The sequence below is a fragment of the Aythya ferina genome (genome assembly GCF_964211825.1).
Source record: "Aythya ferina genome assembly, chromosome: 25".
NCBI classification, from domain to species: Eukaryota; Metazoa; Chordata; class Aves; order Anseriformes; family Anatidae; genus Aythya; species Aythya ferina.
In genome coordinates, this window is record NC_140323.1 from 5,631,955 (window position 1) to 5,654,044 (window position 22,090).

The 22,090-nt window shown below is 59.5% G+C and overlaps 1 protein-coding gene across 3 annotated transcripts in view; it reads right to left on the bottom strand.

Moving 5' to 3' along the window:
- ITPR3 (inositol 1,4,5-trisphosphate receptor type 3) overlaps positions 1 to 22,090 on the bottom strand; it is a 40,330-nt gene that overhangs the window by 12,901 nt on the left and 5,339 nt on the right. For 2 of the 3 annotated variants that reach the window (XM_084498021.1, XM_084498022.1), the window contains exons 2-35: positions 19,543 to 19,613; positions 15,619 to 15,740; positions 13,273 to 13,359; positions 12,919 to 13,077; positions 12,695 to 12,793; positions 12,510 to 12,593; positions 11,543 to 11,689; positions 11,069 to 11,164; positions 10,017 to 10,067; positions 9,271 to 9,413; positions 9,007 to 9,106; positions 8,571 to 8,731; positions 7,687 to 7,828; positions 7,394 to 7,555; positions 7,076 to 7,248; positions 6,819 to 6,938; positions 6,480 to 6,662; positions 6,128 to 6,379; positions 5,795 to 5,939; positions 5,494 to 5,641; positions 5,000 to 5,196; positions 4,731 to 4,860; positions 4,438 to 4,495; positions 4,077 to 4,242; positions 3,763 to 3,927; positions 3,495 to 3,563; positions 3,146 to 3,271; positions 2,850 to 2,972; positions 2,467 to 2,667; positions 1,865 to 2,116; positions 1,645 to 1,770; positions 1,213 to 1,338; positions 972 to 1,092; positions 29 to 213 (exon numbers count right to left, since the gene is read on the bottom strand). In XM_084498021.1, coding sequence (XP_084354147.1) covers positions 29 to 213; positions 972 to 1,092; positions 1,213 to 1,338; positions 1,645 to 1,770; positions 1,865 to 2,116; positions 2,467 to 2,667; positions 2,850 to 2,972; positions 3,146 to 3,271; positions 3,495 to 3,563; positions 3,763 to 3,927; positions 4,077 to 4,242; positions 4,438 to 4,495; positions 4,731 to 4,860; positions 5,000 to 5,196; positions 5,494 to 5,641; positions 5,795 to 5,939; positions 6,128 to 6,379; positions 6,480 to 6,662; positions 6,819 to 6,938; positions 7,076 to 7,248; positions 7,394 to 7,555; positions 7,687 to 7,828; positions 8,571 to 8,731; positions 9,007 to 9,106; positions 9,271 to 9,413; positions 10,017 to 10,067; positions 11,069 to 11,164; positions 11,543 to 11,689; positions 12,510 to 12,593; positions 12,695 to 12,793; positions 12,919 to 13,077; positions 13,273 to 13,359; positions 15,619 to 15,740; positions 19,543 to 19,613 — 4,690 coding nt within the window. The remainder of the gene's footprint in view (positions 1 to 28; positions 214 to 971; positions 1,093 to 1,212; positions 1,339 to 1,644; positions 1,771 to 1,864; positions 2,117 to 2,466; positions 2,668 to 2,849; positions 2,973 to 3,145; positions 3,272 to 3,494; positions 3,564 to 3,762; positions 3,928 to 4,076; positions 4,243 to 4,437; positions 4,496 to 4,730; positions 4,861 to 4,999; positions 5,197 to 5,493; positions 5,642 to 5,794; positions 5,940 to 6,127; positions 6,380 to 6,479; positions 6,663 to 6,818; positions 6,939 to 7,075; positions 7,249 to 7,393; positions 7,556 to 7,686; positions 7,829 to 8,570; positions 8,732 to 9,006; positions 9,107 to 9,270; positions 9,414 to 10,016; positions 10,068 to 11,068; positions 11,165 to 11,542; positions 11,690 to 12,509; positions 12,594 to 12,694; positions 12,794 to 12,918; positions 13,078 to 13,272; positions 13,360 to 15,618; positions 15,741 to 19,542; positions 19,614 to 22,090) is intronic. The other variant, XM_084498023.1, reaches the window with a different exon arrangement.

Here is a 22,090-nt window from a genome sequence, read left to right on the forward strand (position 1 = left end):
GCGCCACCACCACCTGCTGGCCCCGTACCTGCAGCTTCTCTATGATGTTCTTGTAGTCCCACTGGTTTGGGGTGGTGGAGACGCGGGGGAAGGTCCGCGTGGCCGTCTTGTAGCTAGATGTGTTCCTCTGCACAGTGCTGGTGGAGCTGCTGTTGAGCAGGGAGCTGACGTGGGCGTCCAGGTCCATGGGCAGCGCGATGGAGCGGCTCTTGGCTATGGGAGAGGGAGCCGGGGTTGGGGACAGCCATAGCCCAGCCCATGCCATCGGCTGGGTCCTGCCACGCTGCCTCAGGCTGGGCACCCCTTCTCCTGCTCTTCATTTGCAGCACAGAGGAGAGGAGTTAAATACAAGAGAAAAAGCCCCTGGGTAGGTTGTGGTGCAGGATTTCCATACATCCCTCCCCAGAGCAGCACCACGTCGCCTGCAGCCCCCCTAGACTGACAGAAAGAGGACTGAAAGAGGCACTGCCTCTGCTTTGCAGTTGGGAAAGCCCAGCACGAGGAGCTTGTAAGTGCCCTGCCTATAATTACAAAGGGGAATCCTAAGGCTCTGGCTGCTGTCCCCACCCGGTGTCTCACCACCACGCAATGCTTTCCACATGGTGACTCAGTGCTGACAACCCTCACGCTGAACCAGGCAGCCACAGGCAGGCCGAGGGCAAAGTCCTGGCGAGGGAAATCTGCCATAAATGCTGGCTTTGTTTCTGGGCCCAGCCCCAGGAGGGACACACCAGGAATCTCCCAACCAAACCCAGCCTTCAGCTCGCCTCTGGCCACCCCGGTCACCAAAATTACAGCCCAAAAAGCACATCCCAGAGCCAAACCTCCCGGTTCCCAGCCAGCAGCCTCTCCAGGGCACCCTGCCACGGCTGCGGGAGGGGCAAGGGCTCTGCTGGAGCAGAAATAGCCCTGAGCAGCTGCATCCTCGCGGCTGGAGGGGAGCAGAGCATACCCGCAGCACGGCTCCTTACCAACCATGGCCAGCGTGCGGATGCAAGCCTCCACCGAGCTCTTGTGCTGCTGCTGCAGCCAGGGGCACTCCAGCAGCCGCATGGTGGACTGGAGAAGCTGCACCACAATGGTCTGGTGGGTCTGAAGGAGAGAGCAGGCAGGTCTGGATCAGAGCAAGGTGCTTCCATACCTCGCTCCTCAGGGCTTGGTGAGCCCTTTTCCCCTCTCCGTGCGTGGCCCGGCCGTGCAGAGCCTCATTACCTGCAGGGAGGTGCTGTTCTCCGAGAAGGGGGAGCTGAAGAACGCGTTGATGGTGTCCAGCACCACCGTCAGCACGTACTTCTCCAGCGTGGGGTCCGGCAGGCGCTTCTCTCGCTTTTTGCACATCTGTGAGGAGAAGGGAGGACTCTGATGGCACCAGGGCAAGGTGACCAAGCATTCTGGGTGGATGATGCTGCCATGCAGAGCTGCTGAGACCTTGCTGAGCCAAGGGACATGGATGGTGACACAGCTCCTGGGTCCGTGCCAGAGCTCTGACTGCTCCCCAGCATGGCAGCTACACAAGTCCCCATGGTGCCCATGCCCCCTGTCGGACTCCCCAGGCTTCAAGGAGCCTCAGTGGCACTGAGCTGTCCCCACCCAATGCAGCAGCCGTTGCTGCCATGTCACCCCTGCCTGGCCCTCCTCACGCACCTGGGCCATATCCAGGGTGAAGTTCTCAAAAAGAGTCCAGATGTGGTTGCTGGTGTAGATCTCCTTCATCTCCACCTCTGTGTCCACGTAGCAGTGGTTGACAAAGTTCACGTAGGCCATCTTCACCTGCCGGGGAGGGAGAGGACAGGGTGCGGGCACCATCAGAGGGACAGAAAACAGAGCAAAGCCACCGGTGCCCTCCTCGAGAGGCACCCCGTACCTCCGTGATGCAGTCCTCGTGTGTCACCACCCGCACCACGTCCTCCAAGGGCAGCAGGGACGTGCATTTGATCTCCGTGTAGACGTTCTTGCCTTCGGCGCAGGCGGCCAGCAGGTCCACCAGGGAGATGTGGTACATCAGCGGGCTGTTCTCCTCCACCCCATCCCTGGCTGCCGTCATCATCTCCAGGAGGGTGGCCAGCGACGCCTTGTCGTTGTAGAAAACCACCACGTCGTCCCCAGCGTTGGTGAGCTGTGGGGAAGGGTCACTGGTCACCGCCCCGCAGAAGGAGGGTGAGAAACCTCGAGAGGCAGAAAAATGCATCCTCTGCACCGGGGAGGGCTGAGAGGGAGCACCCGGGTGAATGGGTTGTGCGTTTATGGGGAAAAGTGGACATTTGCGATGCAATCGTAAATCACAACTTGTGGCACTGCATAATGGTTACTGGCTCTCAGATTTTTGCATCTCTTGGAGATTTTTCCAACTCCAGGGAGAAACTGGCATGTTTGGGAAGGCTCTTGCCCGAGGGAGAAGCCATGCACACTCCTCCTGGGAGCCGTGCCCCGCTGCACCCCGTAGGGGAAAGGGGTAGAGGCGCTTACCTCGGTCATGATCATGTCCTGGCACTTCTTGACGTACTTGCCCTCGGCCTTGATGATGGTGTGCAGGAAGTCCAGGTACTGCACGTGGCGGCCGTGGGTGGCCACGCAGTGGATAAAGTGCTGTGGCACTGTCTCGTTGATCTCTGAGCAGAGCTGGTAGTTGTTGAGGAAGATGTGCTGCATCGTCTCGGCCTCCAGGAGCTGCAGAACCAGGGGGACAGGGTGAGGCTGGGGGCTGCGAGGCACAGCCCCCATCATGCCCCGGCTCTGCCTCTTCCAGGGGTCTCCTGGCCTTTCCATCTCCTGCTCTCAGCCCCAGGAGCGGTGCTGAAGCCTCTCCCCGTGCTGCTGCCTGTGACCACCCGCTGCCCCCCTCTCCTTACCCCTGGGGTCAGGAAGAGGTTGAGGTGTTTGTGCAGCAGGGCCTGGTTTTCCTGATTGCCAGCGCAAAACTTCTGCAGGAACTGGTGGGTGAACTTCAGGATCTCCAGCATCTTGGCATCACCCTGAGGAAGGGCAGAGAGGGGACAAACACCCGGGATTGGAGAGGGATGGAGCAGGCTGCTGCCCCTCCTGCCTTGCCCAGCCACAGGACCCAACCATGCCCAACCCAGGGTGTCCCTATGTCCCCCACCCCTTGCCCAGACGCTTTGGGACCAGCCGGCTTCTGCCCACCCACCTTCTCATAGGGGATCTGCAGCAGATCCAGCATCACTTTGTGGGCGTCCATGTTCTTCAGCAGGCGCTGCTGCTTCTTGCGCACTTGCTCGCCAACACCACACATCTTATTGAGCCGCTCCAGGATCTGGAGAGAGAAGGAGCAAGGCCAGAGGGGAGTTGAGCCTGGGAGCCACCAGGATGGCCACCAGCACCAGGGGTCTGCTTGATATCCAGATGTGCCCCAGAAGAGACTGAACTCAATGGATGGTTGAACCCCAGAAAAGATTGGAAGTACCCCCCCAGTTTCTCCCTGTCCCTTCCTGCAGGTGCCCCAGCCAGCCCTGGGGACAGTTTTCGGTCCCACTCACCCCCTTGACTATCTGGTAGTTCTCGCTGCTCTTCTCTCCTGGAGCAATGACCTCTTCATCAGCAGTGTGCTGCAAGGGGACAGAAGCAGCGTCAGGGTCCCGCCACACCTCTCCAAAGCCTGGGCCACAACTGCACCCCACAGGACCCTTCCCCAAGAGGTGTGTGTGGCCCAATGAGAGCTGCTGGGTGTTGGACTGAAGTGAGCTGCTCCTCTGCCCCCCAGTCCTCTCCCCACTTAGTTCCCAGCACCTTGCTCAGGGCTCTCACCTCTTTCTTCTCCTTCTTGTTCCCGTCCCCCGTGCTGTCCCCTTTGACGCTGCCTTTCTTGTCCACCCACAGCTCAGATTTCTCCACCATGGTGCGGAGTTTGTCCAGCTCTGACTTGATCACCTTGTAGTTCTCGACATCCTGGGCTGAGATCAGGAGCTGAACCTGCAGTGACATTCCCGGGGGCTCCCCTGTGCAGCCGGTTTGGGGCACAGACCCCACTCCCATCCGCACCCGGACCCCCCTCCCAAGCAAAGGGGCCATCGGGTGCAGCCAGCCCAGCCAGGACCAGCACCGAGGTGCTGGGGGGTTACCTGCTTGAAGGTGTGCAGGACCTCCTGCCTCTGGCTGAAGTGCTTGAAGAGGAGCTGCAGGGAGCCGGAGATGAGCGGCGGGTAGTCATGCATCGTCAGGTGGATCAGCACCCGCAGGAACATCCTCCCTCCTTCGTCATCCACCTCCAGCATGCTGCTCGTCTTCCTGAAGCCGGGACGAAAGCGTTAGCAGCCACGTGGGAGCTTGCGTGTACTCAGTCAGCCCTCAGGGCTGATGGGGACAGCTGCATTAGCCTTTAGAGTCTTGTCTTCCTCATCACCTGCAGCTCTCAGCCTCAGAGTGAGTACAGGAAGGGCCCTACAGCCAGGCTACCTACGAACCAGAGGGGCAGGGACTCACCCCACACCGAACATGGCCTCTGCGTGCTCGCCGATCCGATCCAGGTTCATGGCTGCAGCTGCAGGGAGAGGAAAGGGAGATGAATGAGGTGGCCAACACGATCCCGGTGCATCAGCAGAAACCCCGCAGGATCCAGCCCAGCTTCCCAGCCCATGTCCAAGCGTCCACGATGGACACGGGACACCTCATCCCTCCTGCACAAACTCCGATCCCCTGGGCTCCCTCCCAGCAGAGGTGGAGGATGGAGAGCTGCTGGAGCTGGGGTTGTACCAGGAGCAAAGGGGAAGAGTTACTTGTGGAGTCAAAGGCTGGAGCCGTCCCGTCGGCCGCGCTGTCCTGCATGGGGTAGACTTCCACAAACTCCTTCTTGAAGACGGAAAGCAGGTAGGAGATCCTGTAGTCCAGCCGCACGTTCAGGATGAACTGGCAGTAGCGGGGAGGGAAGAAAGCAAAAGTGAGACCTCTCATCACACCATCTGCCTCCTTGCATCAGAAAACTACATCTTCCCACCCCATCCCACAGGTCCCACCCGCAGCTCCACGATGCTCCTCCGGCTCCCACCTGCAAGATCTCCAGGATCTTCAGCTTGGTCTCCATCACCACAATGTTCTCGTTCTCAATGCTCCTCCCTCTGTCCACTGGCTCTGGGGTAGAGCCAGCACTGAGGCTCGGGGGGCTGAAGATGGACTGTTTCCTGCTTAGCACCATGGTGGACATCATCTGCCCAACGCCCTGGATCGACCTCCGCACATTCTTCCCTGCAGAAGCAGCCACAGAGTTAATGCGGAGGGAAGAGAGGGGGAAGAAGACTGATGGAAGGGCCCACTTCAAGTGCAAATGTAGCTGTTAACCAGAGAACCAGCAGGAAGGACTGGCTATTTCTCTGCTGTGGCCAAGGACTCAGCATCTCCTGTCTCTTGTTGCATACCCAGCCCAAATTTCCACACAACCAAACCTGCAGCTTGCTCTCTTGCAGCCCAAACTGGAAAGCACTGGGCAGACCACAGGAACTACCTTCCCCTGGGACCGTGCCTGGTTTTGGAGCAGGGACTCACCCGTCACCTCATCGTTGTAGACCGCCTGCATCATCAGCTGTGGGTTTTGGACACAGTCGATGATGCCCAGCAGCGTCCGCGTCAGGCGCAACAGCTCACTGAAGCTGTAGAAGCCGAAGTAGATGAGGTTGTGGGCAAGGCTGACGACCTGGGGAAGGACAAAGCAAGCTCCAGACCTTGCTGTGCTTGGGGCTGTAAACATGGGATGCCGGCACAGCCAGCCTTGCCCCAGAGGCAGCTGCAAGGTGTGGAGGTGGCCAATGGCTGCGCGAGGTGCCAGTGACACCAGCAGGTCTCGCACCTCGAAGGTGAGCTTGTTCTTCTCCTCGTTGGCGAAGGGCACCGCCTCGCTCACCACGTTGTTCAGGTAATCCTCCACGAACTCCATGGTGCTGGCAAACTTGTTTTTCTTGTCGTCTCGCGAGGCGTTGAGGTTGGAGTCGTAGCTGCGAGGGGAGACGGCAGGATGAGCTGGATGGCAGTGGGTCTCCTTGCCCAGCCGGGCAGGAGCACTGCCCAGGGGCACGCTGAGAGCCATCACGGCCAGGAGCGATGCTTGTGACTGTGATGGAGACCACAGGAGGACATCTGCCACCCCACCTCCCACGTCCCCCAAAGCCCCAGCGCCTCTCACTCTTTGATGGTGATGGCCGTGGGGATCTCGGTCCAGAGCCGCGCAAACTTGACGGGCATCACCAGCTCCTGGGGGTCCCTGTCCACGTGCACGTGCAACATGAGGTGGCAGAAGGACGCCCGGAGATCGAAGGGCAGCATTTCATCCGCCATGCAGAGGAAGATCAGGTCCACCCCCAGCTGCTGGGAGATCTCCTTGATGGCCAAGTACTGGCGGTCCAGACACATGCGGGCAAAGAGCTTCAGCTGGTACCTGTGTGGGGACAAGGTGGAGAAGGAGCGAGGCCATGCAACCCTTACATCCTCACCCTTTCTCCCCAGAGCCTGGGGAGAGGGTGCCACAGGATTGTCACCTGTAGTAGCTGAGAACGTTCTCGTCGTGGGCATTGCCAGCCCGGGCCTCCTGCGCCAGCTGCCGAATGCTTTTCTCATGGTGGTCATTGTTCTTGTCGGTCCAGGTGAGCCAAACCTCCTCCTCTGAGTACTCGATGCTCAGGTACTCGTGGGTCTGGGACATCTCCTTCACTGGCCGCAGCCTGGGGTGGGGTAGGAGTAAACCTGGAGATGCTGCTGAGGATGGAGCACCTCAGGGCGTGATGGGGGTTTTCCAGGTTTTCCAGGGGCACCAAGGCAGCAGGCAGGGCCAGGCATTGAACCCTGGCCATGGAAAATCTCTCCCCATGACTACTCACTCAGTTTTGATGAGGATGTCACTATTTTTTGGGTCCAGCACACACTTGCAGATCAGCTCCTGGGTGACGGGGATGGCGATGTGGTTGGACACGCACAGGTCCGAGAGGTAGTCCAAAAACCTGGGGAGTGAGGGCAGGGCAGAGACAGCTCGCTGTGAAAGGGGGTCCATGGGGGGGCTCTTTTTGCCTCTGCTCAAGGCACATCCCACCCGTCAAGCTGCTAAAAGCCCCTCGGGATGGGGGTGCTGGGCACGCACCGTGGCTCGCGGTTCTTGCGCACCAGGCTGACGAAGGTCTCCACCTCGGTCTTCGTGATGTGCTTCTCCAGCAGCTTGCGGTTGTTGTGCAGCAGGGCCGTGATGGTGTCCTCGGCCAGGATGTCGTAGCCGATCTGGGACTGCATCATCCCGAACTGCTTGGCTATGTGCTCCTGGAGCAGGCAGAGAGATGGCGAGTGTGAGGCTGCACAGCAGGGTCTGCCGATGCTCCCCTACCCCACCGCGACCTCTGCAGCCCCCCAGGGCTGTGCAACGTGAGTTGGGATGGGGGCTCCCCACTTCTACCCCCCAACCCACCTGGTTTTTGCGATAATCCTCCTGGGAGTGCCGCAGCACACGGTAGCACAGCCGAAACATGTACTGGTAGGGAGCGTTCTTCTGGTCCGACAGCTCCTCCAGCCGTACCAAGGGCCCTTCGCCACCCTTGTCCTTGAAGGGGGCTTTCAGAATCCCAAAGATCTGCCCCAAAAGCAGGGATGTAAGTGCTGTGTCACCCTCCACACAGCCTCCCATGCATGGCTGGGCATCAGCTGTGCTTGGTGCACTGCCAGACCTCAGCCTTACCCAGGTGCACGGTCGTGGCCCCTCACCTGCTTCAGGATGTTCTGCTCCCGCATGAGCTTCTGCCGCTCCCGGTTGGGCTTGGTCACCACGATGTCCAGCACGTTCTGGCCGTTGTTGGGGACATCGCTGACGAAGAACACCAAGTCCTCCAGCAGTTGGATCACAAACCTGCAAGGGGCACGGTGCCAGGGGGGCGGTGGGACCCTCCTTCCAGGGAGGCCACTCACCCACCGCATGCAGCCCACCCGTGCTCAGGTGCCTGCAATGCTGCTGGCACATTTTGTAGGACCAAAAAGCCCACGTTCAGGGCTCAAAACACTGCCGGGGAAGCTGCTGGCCGATCCTCCCTACTGCTAGAGGCCAGTGGCTGCCCTGAAGCGTAAGCGTGAGGCTTTGCAGCCCCTGCAGTTCCTACGGAAATTATTGTCTCAAGTCAGGTGCCATGGTAAATGTCATGGGTTTGTGCTTGTGATTCACGCCGGGGATTTTGTGTTCAATGCCTCTGCCCCTTGAGTCACATTCAGAGTGGTGCAAGCGCCATGGGACCAGCGTGGGGCGGGCTGGCAGGGCGGCAGCGGCTCGCTCTGTCCCACCGGGTATCTGTGTTTGCTCAGGAAACGCCAAGAACCCACCCACCTAAAAATAACACCGTGACTAACCAGGCTGCCCCTATCATGGGGCCATCTCCCAGCCCCTCAGTTATTTTTCTAGCAGCAAAGGAGGGGCCAGAGCGGGTCTGTGCTGTTATCTGATTTCCTCGCCAGATCCCTGGGAGAAGCAGGCGTGGATTTGGGTCACAGGCAGGAAAGCAAGGCAGAGCTGGCACCATGACCCAGGCAGGGGCCCCATTCTGCAGAGATCCTGGAGGGCTCCAGCACAGCCCCATCTCCACAGGGAAATGACTTTTTACCTCCGGTCGTTCTGGCTGAGAAAACCTTCGTTCATCTTCTCCACCACATTGGCCAGCATCGAGCTGGCGTCGTTGGCAAAGTCCAGGTCCCGGATCTCAGACACGGGCACGGAGACGATGGCGAACGCTTCTTTGTCTTCTTTGGTGGGACACGTGCCCAGCTGGGAAGGAACAGGGAAGCGGTGTCACAGAGGCAGGGCAGCACCAAGTGTCCCCACATCCACCCAGCTGGCACCAGGGGCCCAGTTTGTCCCCACTGGAAGGACTGGGATGGGCTCAAGGTGACTGGGGGAGGCTGTGGGCTGGCGGCCCACTGCCCCCTTGGGTCATCACAGTCTCTGGGTGAAGGTTGGGGTGCCCCTGGGCAGAGCGGGGTGGGAAGGAGGAAGGAGCCAGGGGGTAAATCCGTGGATGGGAGCAGGGTATGGGGCCACACCATGAGGCGGATGGGTCTCTCCTCATCAATGTCGATGGGCACGTAGGTGCTCTGGATCCACGTGTTGGTGCAGAGGTGGCGCAGCCGCACGTACGAGTTCCTGCAGACAGCATGGTGCCTTGGTCAGCAGCCCCCGCGCAGACATGCTGGCACCCACCACTTCCCCCAGCACCCAGCAAAGCTTCCCTTGTGACAAAACTTCCCACCGTGGATGAATCCTCCCTTCTTTATTTCCACCCCTCCATGTTGGCGCTTCTCACGTACCGCGGGACGAAGGAGTCCGTCTTCTGCAGCGTGGTGGGGTCCAGCTCGAAGAGGGAGGCGATGTCGTTGCCGTGGGGCACTGCCACCAGCCGGTACTTGATCTTCTCCCCCGTGTTCCTGCGGCTGGAGCGGCTGCTGCCCCCCTGCACCAGGGAAAATGGCTTTGAGCCCCGAGCAGAGAGGTCGCCCCGCTGAGCCCAGCCTCTCTGTGCACGCAGCATCGGAGGACACGCAGCGGCTACGCTCAGTGCAGAAGCTTTGGCTCGGGTGCCGGGCTGAGCCTCGCAGTGCAGAGGCAAACGAGGGGCTGCAAGAGCACAAGCATGGCACAATGCCCCTGAGCTACGGGGACACCCCTTCTCCAAATCTCACCGAAGAGGAAAAAAAAAATAAGTCCAAATCTCTCTTCTACCAGCACTTCGTCTGCACACCCCCGTGGCCTGGGGATCCAACATGCACTGGGACCCCTCTCCAACAGATTTCGGCGGGGTCCTCTTGCAAGCGGGACATGGGGATGCTACTCTAGAGTGCGGGATGCGGGATGCTCTGCTCGGCAGCCCTGTGCCAGGACAGCCTCCAGCCACAACCTCAGCACCAAGCGGGACCCGGTGGCACAGCGCGGGCACTGTCCCCGTGGCGGGCTCTTTTTTTGGGGCATTTCCCTGCTTTCAGGCAGAGTCTAAGAGGCAGCGTGGTTTCAGGCAGCGGCAGCAGCATTTCTGCTAGCAAGGCTGCACACAGCTCACCGTGGGCGCTGCTTTGGGCTCAGCCACGTCTCCTTTATAACTTGGGTTTTCCTGAAAAGTTAAAGAGGGAGATGAAAGACAGCTCCCAGCCCTCCCCCTCAGTCCCTCCAAAGCCCTAAGCATGGGGCGTTGTTTCTGTTCCTTCCTTGCTCATGCACACTGCAGAGAGACAAAACCTGCCCGGATGGGGCTGGAGGACGCGACCCACGCCCAGGGCACAGCGCTGCAGCCCCACGGAGGAGGACAGAGCCCCGGGGCTCTGCATCGCAGCAAGACAAGCTCTCGCTGCAAATCCCTTGAGGCGCCAGGTTAGGGTCTCGCTGAGCACCACAAGCCAGGCAGCACCAGCCCAGGATGGGGATCTTCTTTCCTCTGCAGAGGTCAGCTGAATGTCTTTTGGTTTAAAGCACCCAAATTTCAGAGGCTCAGCATCGGATCCAGTAAGTGCTATTTCCATCCAGCCCGTGGCAGAAGGGGCCCCCTTGGGTCATCTTCCGCAGTGACGGCATGCCTTTGGCACAGGGTGCACCCAGCTCCCTCGGCACGTCCCTGCTCCCCTGGCAGCAGGTCTAACACTTTTCCCTTGGGCATTAGTGTCATATAAACCACATTACCTAAGAGCAGAAACCTCTTTGTGCCTCTGTCAGGAGGCCTTAAGCCAACCTTAAATGGGAGCAAAACCCATTTGGGGGTTTCCAGGCTCAGGCTTTGCCCACACCTCCCCCAGCCCTTCCCAGCCCTGGATGCCTCCACTGACCAGAGGATGAGGAAGGACAAAACCCGGACAGGAAGAGTTAAACGCAGCCGGATGAGCTATCTGCTGCTTCCATCCCACAAGGAGGTTGTGCCAGTACAGTCGCTTGGCCCAGAGTGAGCAAACAGGAAAATCCCAGCCACCCCCTACTGCCCCCTGGTTACACGTGCCAGGGCCAGAGGGGAGGCAGCCAGGAGCATTTTGGACATCACTGCTCTATCTAAGGGTGGGTTCTACTTCTGTTGACAGCCTCTCGAGGGCAGGGCAGCTCTCTGCACCCCTGTGCTCGCCCCCTTACCTCGGCTGCCAGGTAGTTGCCCGTGGCAAGGTGCTTGAAGCGGTACAAGCCGTTCCAGTGCCCAGCGCCCCCTCGGCATGGGTCGTGGTGGACCACCTGGAAGGAGCAGAGGAGCACTCAGCGCAGGGCTGTGATACCAGTCCTGGTCCTGGCCCCCAGCAAAGCCACCGGTGACAAGATCCCCATCCTGTCCCAAAGGTGCCCACAAGCAAAGAAGCTTGGGGCACTGAGCCACCGAGGGGCTGAGGGACACCCATCTCCTCCAGGGCAGCCTGAGCTATAAAATTGCCCATCCGTCAGCACACGTGGCTTCCAGCTCCCTCTCAGAGCTCAAGCCTTCTGCTGGCTTTCACCAGGGCACTCAGGCCACCAGAAAGTGGAAATTCAGGGCCTGAAACATACCGAAACAAGCACTGGTTCCAACAGCCTCCCCAGGCACGGGGAGGCACCCTGGATTCCCACAGCCCCGCTTACCTCCACCTCCCACAGGGCGTTGGAGCTGGTGGCCGAGGTGGCCGACTGCCTCAGGGTGGTGCGGAGGAAGACGTGCAGCTTGCCTTTGTACTCGTCGCAGGTGAGGAACTTCTCCTGCTCGGCGTGGAAGAGCCTCACCACGTCCCCCTGGCACCAGGACATGGCAGTGAGGACACGGAGGCAGCATTCCCCCCCCCCAGCCCCATGAAGGAGGGTGGCCGTGGCTCTGCTAAAAGCCACTTCTAGCAGCACAAACACTCCTCCAAGCTCAGGGGAGGGCACCTTGCCTGTGTGTGGGGTGGTGGGGACACGGGGGCACCCTGTGCTTTGCAATGCCATCACTCTGTTTACAGCTGCTTCTCTCTGCCTCTACTCCCCAGGCTGTGAAATGGGTACAAACCCCCTGCTTCACACCCCCGGAGGGGGCAGAGGCTCTGCTCACCAACACATTTATGGCATTAACACCCCAGGAGGAGGATGCAGAGGAAGCTGGGGATAAGCAGGCGCCTGGGGATGAAGATCTGTGAGGTCCTAACAATCAATATCCAGCCAGCTGCTTCCTGGAGGACCTCCGACCCGAACAATAGCTCTGCAGGGAAAGTTCCTTTCCCAGGCAGCAGCCAGCCCTGCTGCATGGCTGAACAGCCAGAAATTGTCCCCGTAGCTGGAACCAGAGCTGGCACCATGTGTGCCTCATATTGTCTTTGGGAGCCGATTGAATACAATAAGGCAGGGGGTAACCTGATGCCCCCTGGGCACCTCCTGCCCATAGATACCGAAAATCCCAGCTCCAGCTCCCTGTTAAGTGCTCCGAGTGATGAATTCCCCTAGAAACCAAGCCCCTCGAGGCATCCTGCCCTTGTCACACAGCCAAACAGCTACAGTGTCCTGCCTGAGCAGGGGATGGGGCTGGATCCCCTGAGCCCATCGCGTCCCAAGCGGCCGGCGGCCGAATCTCCTTCCTTACCCCCTTCAGCACTTCCTCCATGTGGTCGCGGAACTGCATGAAAAGGTTGATTTTCCAGCTGGTGTTACAATTGACTGAGTTCACCTAGGCAGCAAGAGAGCAAGGTCACAATCCCAGAAGGGAAATGGGACAAGAAAAGAACAAGAAAAAAGAAAACCAGTCAAGCCCCCAGCCAGCCCCAGCACCTCCTTGCAGCCAGCGTTGTCTGCAAGCTCATAGTTGCTGGCGTGCAGCGGCTGCCCAGCGTTCACAGGGTTCAGGATCACTTTGTCTCCCACGACTACCTGGGGAGCAAAAGGAGAACAGGGGAGAGAGCATGAGAAGGGTGCTCGGTGGGGATGTGAGCCCTGGCATGACTAGGCACTGCTCAGCCCAGCTTCTTCTGGGCGCTTTGCAGCCCTGTGCTCACATTATCTCCGTTGCTCCTCAGCTTCCAGAAGGGCTGGATGAAGAGCCAGGACCCCTCGTTGCCGGTGGCATCCAGCGTCACCCGCATGGCATTCTTCTCCAGCAGGGCCGGCAGCCGCTTGTTCACTGTCAGGTACTTGTTGCTCTTCATGTGCAGGAGCTGAGGAGCAAACGTTGGGGTGAGCTGGGGCGACCTGGCACAGCCCCAGGTCCCTGGTGCCGGTCCTACCCAGGAGGGGCACCACGAGCCCCTGCCCACCAGGTGTCCAGCTCACATTCACTGGATCTGTGCGTTTTTTCCCCAAAACCCAGCAGCCTGAGCAGCCTGGGGGCAGAGGAGCTGTGAGTGCCGTACCTGTATGACGCTGCCGTACTTCACCACGTCCCCATGCACTTTCTTGTTCTCAGTCTCATTCTGCTTCTGCTCCATCTGGGCTGCATGCTGGATGCCAAAAGGAGAAGAGCTCAGGGTGGAAGCAGCCCCATCCCACCCAGAGCAAGCCCCAGGGGCACCACCGGCACCCTGAGCTATGGGGAGGGCAGGGGACAGGCTGTGACATGGCCTCAGCATCCCTCTGTCCCCCAGGTACCACGGTCCATAGGATGGTCCTCAGCATCAGAGAGCTGAGCCCAGGACCCTGCTGTGGCCCTACGCAACGACATGAAGCACATAGGAGCTTTAAGCCAAGGATTTAAAAATTTGGACAGGCTTCTACAAAATTCCCCAATACGGGGTGGCACCACAAATGGACCAAGGGCTGGGGCGATGCCCCATCCCAGTGGATCAGTGGCACTGGGGGCTCCTGGCAGCACCGACACTGACATTCAGAAGGCTGCACATCAGCAGTGCCGTGCCCAGAGCTGTCAGCATTTTCAGATCTGCCACGGGCTGCGCCTGCCAGCCCCTCTCTCCTAAACCACAGACATTTTCAACGTGGCGGCTCTGGCAGCCAGAGGGATGCTGTCAACAGACGTGGAGCAAGGCAGGAATCTGCTCCGGCAGCGGATCCGTCTGGGAATGGCGAGGGTGCGGCACCGGCCCCGGCATGGGCACAGCCTGGGCAGCACCAGCCCCGCGCTCCCATGGAGCTGGGATGGGAAAACCACAGCGAGGGATGGGGCTGGGAGAGCATCCGCCCCTGCCCGTCCTGCTTCCTCCCCCTCTTGCATGAGGAATTGGGAAAGAAAGCTGGAATCACAGCCTGTACCCTGTGGGAGGATGGGGCAGGCGGTCTGTGATGTGAATCAGGGCTTCGAATCTGCCCGGCATGCAGCACTGGGCTCCAGCCCCTTCGCTCTTTTGGGCATCACCACCACTTTGGTTAATTCTCCATCCCCATGCAGTGCTGGATGCCACCCACGGGACATGCTCCCACCTGGCCAGGGACCACAGCGGTGGCTGATGCCATGGGGAAAACAAACCAAGAGCCTGGGGAAACCCGCTCTGCTGCCGAGCTGGGAGTTTAACAACCACCCCGTGCAGCAACATGGCCCCGGTGAGACATCAGGCACCGCGGTGGCTCCTAAATCTGCACCCAAATCTCAACTCCTCCCTTGCTGAAAGACACGGGGCCAGGAGGGAGGACAGGCTGCCCCGAGCCAACAGGGGCTGGTGTTGGCAGCCTGCCCCTCATAGGGAACAGGGTCTGTCCCCAGTAGGGATGGGGCACCAGGGATGCGCACAGGGGCAGCCCCAGAGGCTGTGGGGTGGCTCCAAAGATGTCAGAGGTAGGAGGAAAACCTCTGTGGTGCATCTGGCTGCACTTGCAATTAGTCGGCCGAGAAAACACTGAGCCTAAAACCCCCTTACAAGCAAAGGGGCAGGAGCACAAGCACAGAAAGGCACCAGTGGGTACAGGGCAGGGTTTCTCCTGTTGGGACCTGGGCTGCTGCTGCTTCAGGAAGCTCCCTGGGGGTTGCTGCTGTCTTCAGCCCGCTCCCAGTGCCGGCAGCGTGTGCCAAAAGAGCAACACCGGGAGCAGCAGGACAGAGCGAGGAAATTACAGGATCTCTTGAAGACAAAACTGAAGCAAGGTTCAATCAATCAGGCTCAGAAATGAGCCTCTCCGTCCAGTCGTGGCCAGTACGGCTGTCAACGTTACAAATTACTGCCTAAGCAGAGCAGGAAAATGCATGTTTCTGAGCGCGGTCAAGGAGGCGCTGACCCTGTCTCGGCATCTCCAACCCAAGCCAGGACGCCCTGGCCGGACACTGCCTCGGACTTCGCTCACCAAAAGCGAAGCTGGGGGAGCTGCGGGGCCCGGCTCAAAGCCTGGCGAGATGATTTAATGAATCCTGCCTGAGCTTCGGTGCTATGAATCATCCTCAGGGCCTCGCCAGCTGTCTGAGGTGATTATGCAATGTTTAACATGGGCCTTTTCCAAACCTCGTGGAAGTCAACAGGAGCCTTTCACTTCCCCAGCCCGTTGGAGCAGGTCCTGCTCACAACGGCTCCATGCCGGGCACCCCTGGGTGCCGGGGCTGTGCCGGGGGGAAGGCAGCGGGACAGGAGGCAGCAGAGCCAAGCAGGGGGACACCCAAAAACAGAAAAACCCAGGGCAGGTCCTGGCTTCCCAGGCATGTTTTCCAGGAAGCAGAATGTCTCCGGGTTTGCACAGTGAGGGGTTTCATGGCTGCCACCCTACCTGCCCACGGGGACCGTCCCCGCTGGCCAGTGCCTTGCGCCGGGAGCTCCGCTCACCTGCAGCTTCTGCAGCAGCACCACATCAGCGATCTTCTCCTTGTCCTGCTTGGTCTGCTTGGCCTTCCAGTACTGCTTCTGGGCAGAGTAGCGGTTCATGGGACATACTTTGAAGAGGCAATCTGGGAGCAGAGGGAGGCACACGTGAAGCGGCTTGGGACCAGCGTCACCCAGAGCCCCTGCTCCCAACCCAGCAGCATCCTCCCAGCCCGCAGCCACCCCATCTGCTGCTAGGGGTCCAAAGCGGACAGGTAGAAGGACGAGCCACTCGCTGGTAGCTGATGGACTAGTTTTGGGTAATAAATAAAGAGGCCAGGAGTGACTCCACTGCTTGGACTCGCGATAGAAGCATTCCCATCGGAAACGGCCACGCAATTTGGGAAGGAAAGCTTCAGGGGGAGAAAACGTATTGATGAAGCACAGCTGGGCTGAACCGGGAGCGGATCCTGCTGGAGGAAGGGAGCAGAGGCAGCGGGATAGGGACAGGAGCAGGCGTCCCCGCACTGCCCTCGCTGCTCTGCAGCCCCCGAACCCAGGCAGCAAGGCCGCGGGATGCTGTCCCCTCAGTGGCCGTGCCACCAGGACTCTGCAAACACGCTGCTGCTCTCCCGTGCCTGCTCACAACGAGACTTAATTAACAGTGCTGGAAGCTACGAGCCAGCACTCCTAAAATCTGGATTGCAAACAGCTGCACTTCCAGTCCTAAAAGAAACACTCTGGGGATGCAAAAGGTTTGGATCCTGGCTCCCCCAGACGCTGGCAGCGTGGATGTGCTCTGCTCCCCAGTTTGCTGTTATTCCCCACGCTGCTGTGGCCAAATGGGGGGGTGCAGACCCCCAGGGTTTTGTGAATCCAGGCACAAGAGCGGCCCTCTAGAAGCCAGGAGGCAGCTCCATCATGCATCTGATTCAGCTCATGGTACAATGCTGTGTAGGGACAGGGGGCGACGGCAGGAAGGGACCTACAGCCTGGGTCACCCAAATTACGCCTGAAATAGCAGCCCAGAACCTTCAGACACAAAAAGAAAAATCACTTCCATCTCTGGCCCCGGTCCCAGCTCACTGGCAAGCACGTATTTATTTACCTGGGAGTGACGAACAAACAAGCACAGAGCACAGTTCTCACCGGCTTGGGCTGCTGGTTAGGGGCCAAGTTTCACATTTCACTTTACAGGTCTATTTGCTAATGGCATGTCCCGTGCCAAGGAGGCTTTGTGACGCTGGGCTTTTAATCAGGGACTCGAGTGTAGCTGCTGTAATGCCTGGCTGCATTCTCCCACTGCCTCCAAGCAGGGCCACAGAAACACTCCGGGCCACCTGCAGCACCTTGAATCGTTTTCATTAAATTGCTAATTAGGTTGCAAAAGGACCTGGTAGAAAGGAGAAACTGAGGAATGAGGGAGAGGAAAAAAAATCCAGCGTAGCTATTAAGACAGAGGTGCAAATCAACCCCCCTTAAGCACTCCCTGTCCGCAGGGGCTGCTCACATCCCCATCGCTGCACACCAAGCCAGGTTTTGCAAGGAAGGAAACTGAGGCACAGAATCAGTTGCACACGGAAAGGCTTCAGCAAGGCTCGTGCTGGAAGCCAGAGGTTTTGGCACCCAGGTGTACGTTCCGAGGAGCTTTTGCAAGACGGATGGTGGGCGGAAAGCAGGGAAGCCGTGGAAAGCTCCCATGTCAGCACTGCGCGGCGAGCACCAAGCCGGAGCAGCGCCCAGATGTGGATCAGGGATGGGGCTGAGCAGCTCCTGATGGGCACAGCCATGGAGATGAAACCTCCCGCGTGTCCACCAGGGAGGATCCAGGGTATTTGGGGCACCAGCAGCCAGGCTCCAGCTGCCCCCTTGGCCTGCAACTGTCGCAGACTCTGCCGCAAGCCTCAACTCAGGCACCTGCCCCACTGAGCGCAGGACTTGGTGTTTTATTTGCTTCTTCCCAATGTGCCCAAAGGCAGGGCCAAGAAGAGGCTTGGGAGGAAGAAAGCACAACGAAAAGCAAATATCCGAGAAGCACCAGGTGCCTTTCAGAGGCTCGGAGGGCACGATGCAGGCAGCCCAGCCGGAGCCCCTCGCTGCAGAGCCAGGCTCCTGGCTGGCTTTGGGCACTTCCAAAACCCACCTGGGTCTGACTGCGTGGGGAAGGGCCCTGCTCCCCGCTCTGTGCCCCCAAACCCCCCGGTGGCGAGGCAACAAGCACCAGGGAGCTGAGCCGGGAAGGGCAGGGTCCAGCCACAGGATACGGGGATGGCAACAACCCATTAAAATCCTCTTAAGCCTCTTGCTGCTGCAGCAGGGAAACAGCACCAGCCCGTTGTTTTTACCTCCCTCGCGGTGATAGCTATCGACAAGGCAGACTGCTACTTTTCCGGCCATTAAAACAAGCGGCTGGATATCCTGATACGGTTTGCCGGGAGCAGGGCTACGTCTAGAGCAGACCTTAGTCTGGAAAAGAGATTCAACACCCGCCCATGTCCAGGAAGGGAGACGCTGCGGCTGCTGGGACCAGCAAGCCCGCGGAACTGGTGCCGGTTTGCGCCCAGCTCCCAGCTGTTCCCAGCCAGCCCCAGGTGAAAGTCCGCTGGGAGAGGGATGGCTGCCGGGTGTGCCAGGGCTGCGGGGCTCTGTGGGGCTGTCAGATGTCCCCAAAGTCAGCCCCAAACCCAAACAAGTGGCAGAGGCTTCCACGGAGAGCCAGGTTGCTGCTTGGCAGTGGGGAAGGCATCTGCACAGCACCCCACTGCAGGCAGTTAAAAAAAATTCATTAAAAAAAATGAACGGGCCTGGGGCACGAAGCAGAGTGGGAAACCAGTATTTAAACAGATTTTTTTTTCAAAGGGGCTTGAAATTATGGTAGCTGGTATATAAAGAACGGCTGCCGTAAACCAACCCCCAAATCCAACAACGCGATCACTGGTTTGGGGAAGTTTTCCCGGAGCACAGCCGTGCCTCAATCCCTACCTGCCACAGCACCCACAGGACCCGCGGGGTGCTCCAGGCACCCAGACCCACCAGGATGCCGTCAGGGACCCCTCCCTGCAGTGTGCCAGGCACAAAACACCATTTCCCAGTGCTGGGCACAAAGGAGATGCCCCAGGTGCAGCGCTTTGCTCCCGCAGAGCCCAAAGGTCTCTCCCCAGGGGCTAACACAGCCTGGGATCAGGAGGCTCTCCCCAGCAGCCTGGCCGGGCTTTTCCCGAGCATTCCCACACGCCGGGATCCATCCCAGCCCTCGGGTGACTCATCCCCTTTTCCGCCCGGCCCGGCCGTTGCAGCTCGCTCCCGCTCGGCGCTGCCAGCACGGGGAACAACGAGCACGGCCCCGAGCGCTCGAGGAGATGGTGCGGCCCAAAACGTGACCGCCGAGGCTGGGTAGGGATTTACCTAAACCCTACCCGCCTCGTAAAAGGGTGGCTTAATCCCCCGGCTCTCTCTGAGGTGCAGCCAAGCAGGGCAGATGTAATTAGCGCTGAGCGCTAACAGGCTTGCCTTGAAGTAGTTTGCCTGTTGCAACTGCCCCTCTCTCTGTCCCCTCCTGTTCTTTTTTCTCCCCCCTGCTCCCAGCCAGCAGACACCCAGCTGCCAGCATCCCTACGGATGTGTTTGGGTACGGACCCACCTTTGCAGAGGGCAGCTCCCTGCTCCATAGGGCTGGGTTATGGGGTCCCAAGGACCATCCCAGCACGGAGGTGGTTCCAGTAAATGTATAAACGCACCCAGAGGTGAACTGAGGAAGGTGGCTTTGGCCAAGCCATGGTGACAAACTACAGCAGCTAAAATCCCTCCGGGCTCCTCTGGAAAGGGCTCACCCCGGTCCTGAGCGAGCTGGGACCCCGGTCCCCATCCCTGGCACAGATGCTCAGGGCTGTGGTGTCCCCACGGTGTCACTGCAGTGACCGAGCTGCCCCAACACAGCCCCAATCTCACCTCGAAACTTCTTGGGAGGGTTGTCCAGGTCTCCAGCCGCTGGTTCCACCACGCACCGGTCATCCACCAGCCTGCAGGACCAAGCAGGGACAGAGTTTCAGAGACTACAAGGCAGCAGCGGGGCCTGAGCAAGCGAAGTGCCTTCCCCAGAACCCACAGCACCATGAGGGCACATGTGCATTGGCACCAGCCCCAAAATGACAGCATCAAAACCTGCACCTCCTGCCCCCTACCCCTTTGCATTTATATTTATATAAATATTTGGTTCGATGACACTCAGCTCCTGCAGCCTGTCATGGGTGCCTGCCCCAAAGCGACATTCGAAGCACGGTGATGCTGGGTGCCGGGGCCTTTGCTCAGTGACCCGTGCGGGAAGCTCTGATGCCCACACCCTGCAGGAACGGATCCTGCCTTGCTCAGCACTCAGCTGAGCCAAATCCGCCCCGAGGCGATGGGCACCGTGTGGAGCCAGGCTTTCTGCCCGAGCTGGAGGCTGAGGTTACTGCTCACAGCCCCCGGCCCCAGGTCTCCGTTAAACTTGTAAAAACGTGAGGGGTTCAGCTTTCTCTTAACGGTTCTTCTCCTCCAGCCAGGAGCTACCCCACCAGGACACAGGGGGTGTAACTGTTGTAGATGGAGGTGGCAGGGCCCCCTGGAACCAGTTGTTAATTGTAATTAAATTAATTATTACCAGGGATGCTGGCTCTGCCCATCAGACACAAAGTGCTTTGCACCTCCTGCCTGCCCCCTCCTCATTTCCCAGCGTTAAGCAAACTCCTGCGGGCTTGGCCTTGGGTGCTGCAGCCCTTCCCCATGATTTCAGGACAGGCCATTGCTCCAAAGTTTCCAAGGCCAGCGAAGCACACCCAGGGATGAGGCACCCCTGTGCTCGGCCCCAAAATCGCGGAGGGGTGAGCATCGCCCGAGGGCTGCCGGGCGCCGGGTGCTGCAGCGAGACAGGCTGGGCTCGCTCGCCTGCTTTCTGCCAGCCCCCAGGAGGCGATGCAGGGAGAGAAACCGCGCTCCTGCCCCGGGCGAGGAAGCAAGGAGCGTCGAGGAGCGTGTCCCCACCTGAAGCCGGGCAGCTGGGAAGCGAGGGGCTGGGTGCAGGAACGCAGCGGCTGCACAATCCCAGAGGGAGCATCCTCGGGGGGAGCGTTGCAATGGGGACAGGAGAAGCGTGGTGGGCACGTGGCACGGCAGCGAAGGGCACAGCAGAGCCCGCGCTGCTCTCCCCACTCCTTGGGGGCTCTCGATGCAGCCAACAAACCCAACAGGCAAAGTGCTGCTGGGTTTTCAATGGAAAGAAAAATCCCATGTGCCGCTCTGCCGATCCGGCCTCCCTCCCCTACCCCAGCTGCTCTCCAGAGGAGGGGAAAATTCCTCTTCGTAGCTCGGCAGAGAGGAATTTGGCCTCGGTGCTGATGGATTGGGGCCCCGGGGACCCCAAGACTGCTGCGTCCTTGGCAGCAGAGGTGCTGGAGCAGGAGCCGGCGTCCCGCCACGCAGCCAGCGGCACCGCGGGGCCTTTGCTTTTCACCCTCACTTCTCGAGCCAGAGCTTGTTTCTCCTGGCTGTCGTGCGCAGCCTCTCCCAGCTGCTTCAGGGGGGTTTGGAGGAGCTCCCCTCTGCCCGCTGGGAGGACCCATCCCTCGTACAGCTCAGGGAACCAGCAGGCCACGAAGGTGCAGCCAAACCTCGCACTGTGGCACCCAGGGGTCACGGTGCTGGCAGGAGAAAAGTTTGCCGAAGCCCCAGCTCCTGGGGCTCGGAGCAGATTAACCTTAGATTTTAAGTAACGAGAAAAAAAAAATAATAAAAAAATTCTCTAACGTTTTGGTGGCAGCAACAGCTTAAGAACAACTAGCAAAGCCCCAGAAGACTGGAAAAGGCAAACAAATAAACCCAGCCCTGAGGTTTTGGTAATCAAACATTGAGCTTTTCGCTAGGCACCACTGCCTCGGCTGTGCCCACACTCGTGGTTGGCAGCAGGGGGGTGCTGGGCTCCAGACCCACGCCTGCCCAGCCCAGGCTGCCTGGGGAAGGACCCGGGACCGTCCCCGAGCTCCTGCAGGGCACAGGCTCTCGGGAGGGCAGGGAGAGAGGTAAGGAAGGATGGGACAAAGCAGTGCCAGGAGGAGAAGAGGCAGCTGCGGACAGGGGCTTTACCACACGTATCTCACCGCACAGGAGATATGCAAAGCCTCAGCCCAGCCCAATGCCAGCCGTAAACTCATTTGTTTTCTATTACTCTGAAATGCTGCTTTGCACCCCCAGCACCACTCAAATGAGAGCAACGGAGCAAAGCACCAGCCCTCAGCAAGCGCCCACCAGCACCTACAGCAGCAGAAGGCTTGGTCCATTTATTAAAAAAAGTAAAATTTAAGTTCTCCATTGCAGCTAAGGGCCCACACAGCCCATTTCCAGCACCAGAGCAAATGGTGCAGGCGTCTCCTACCCACGCCAGCTCCATCTCAAGCCACTGCCTGGAACTTCTGTGCCTGGCACTATCACTCTGCGACGCTGGGCTGCAGATAGCGACCTGCCA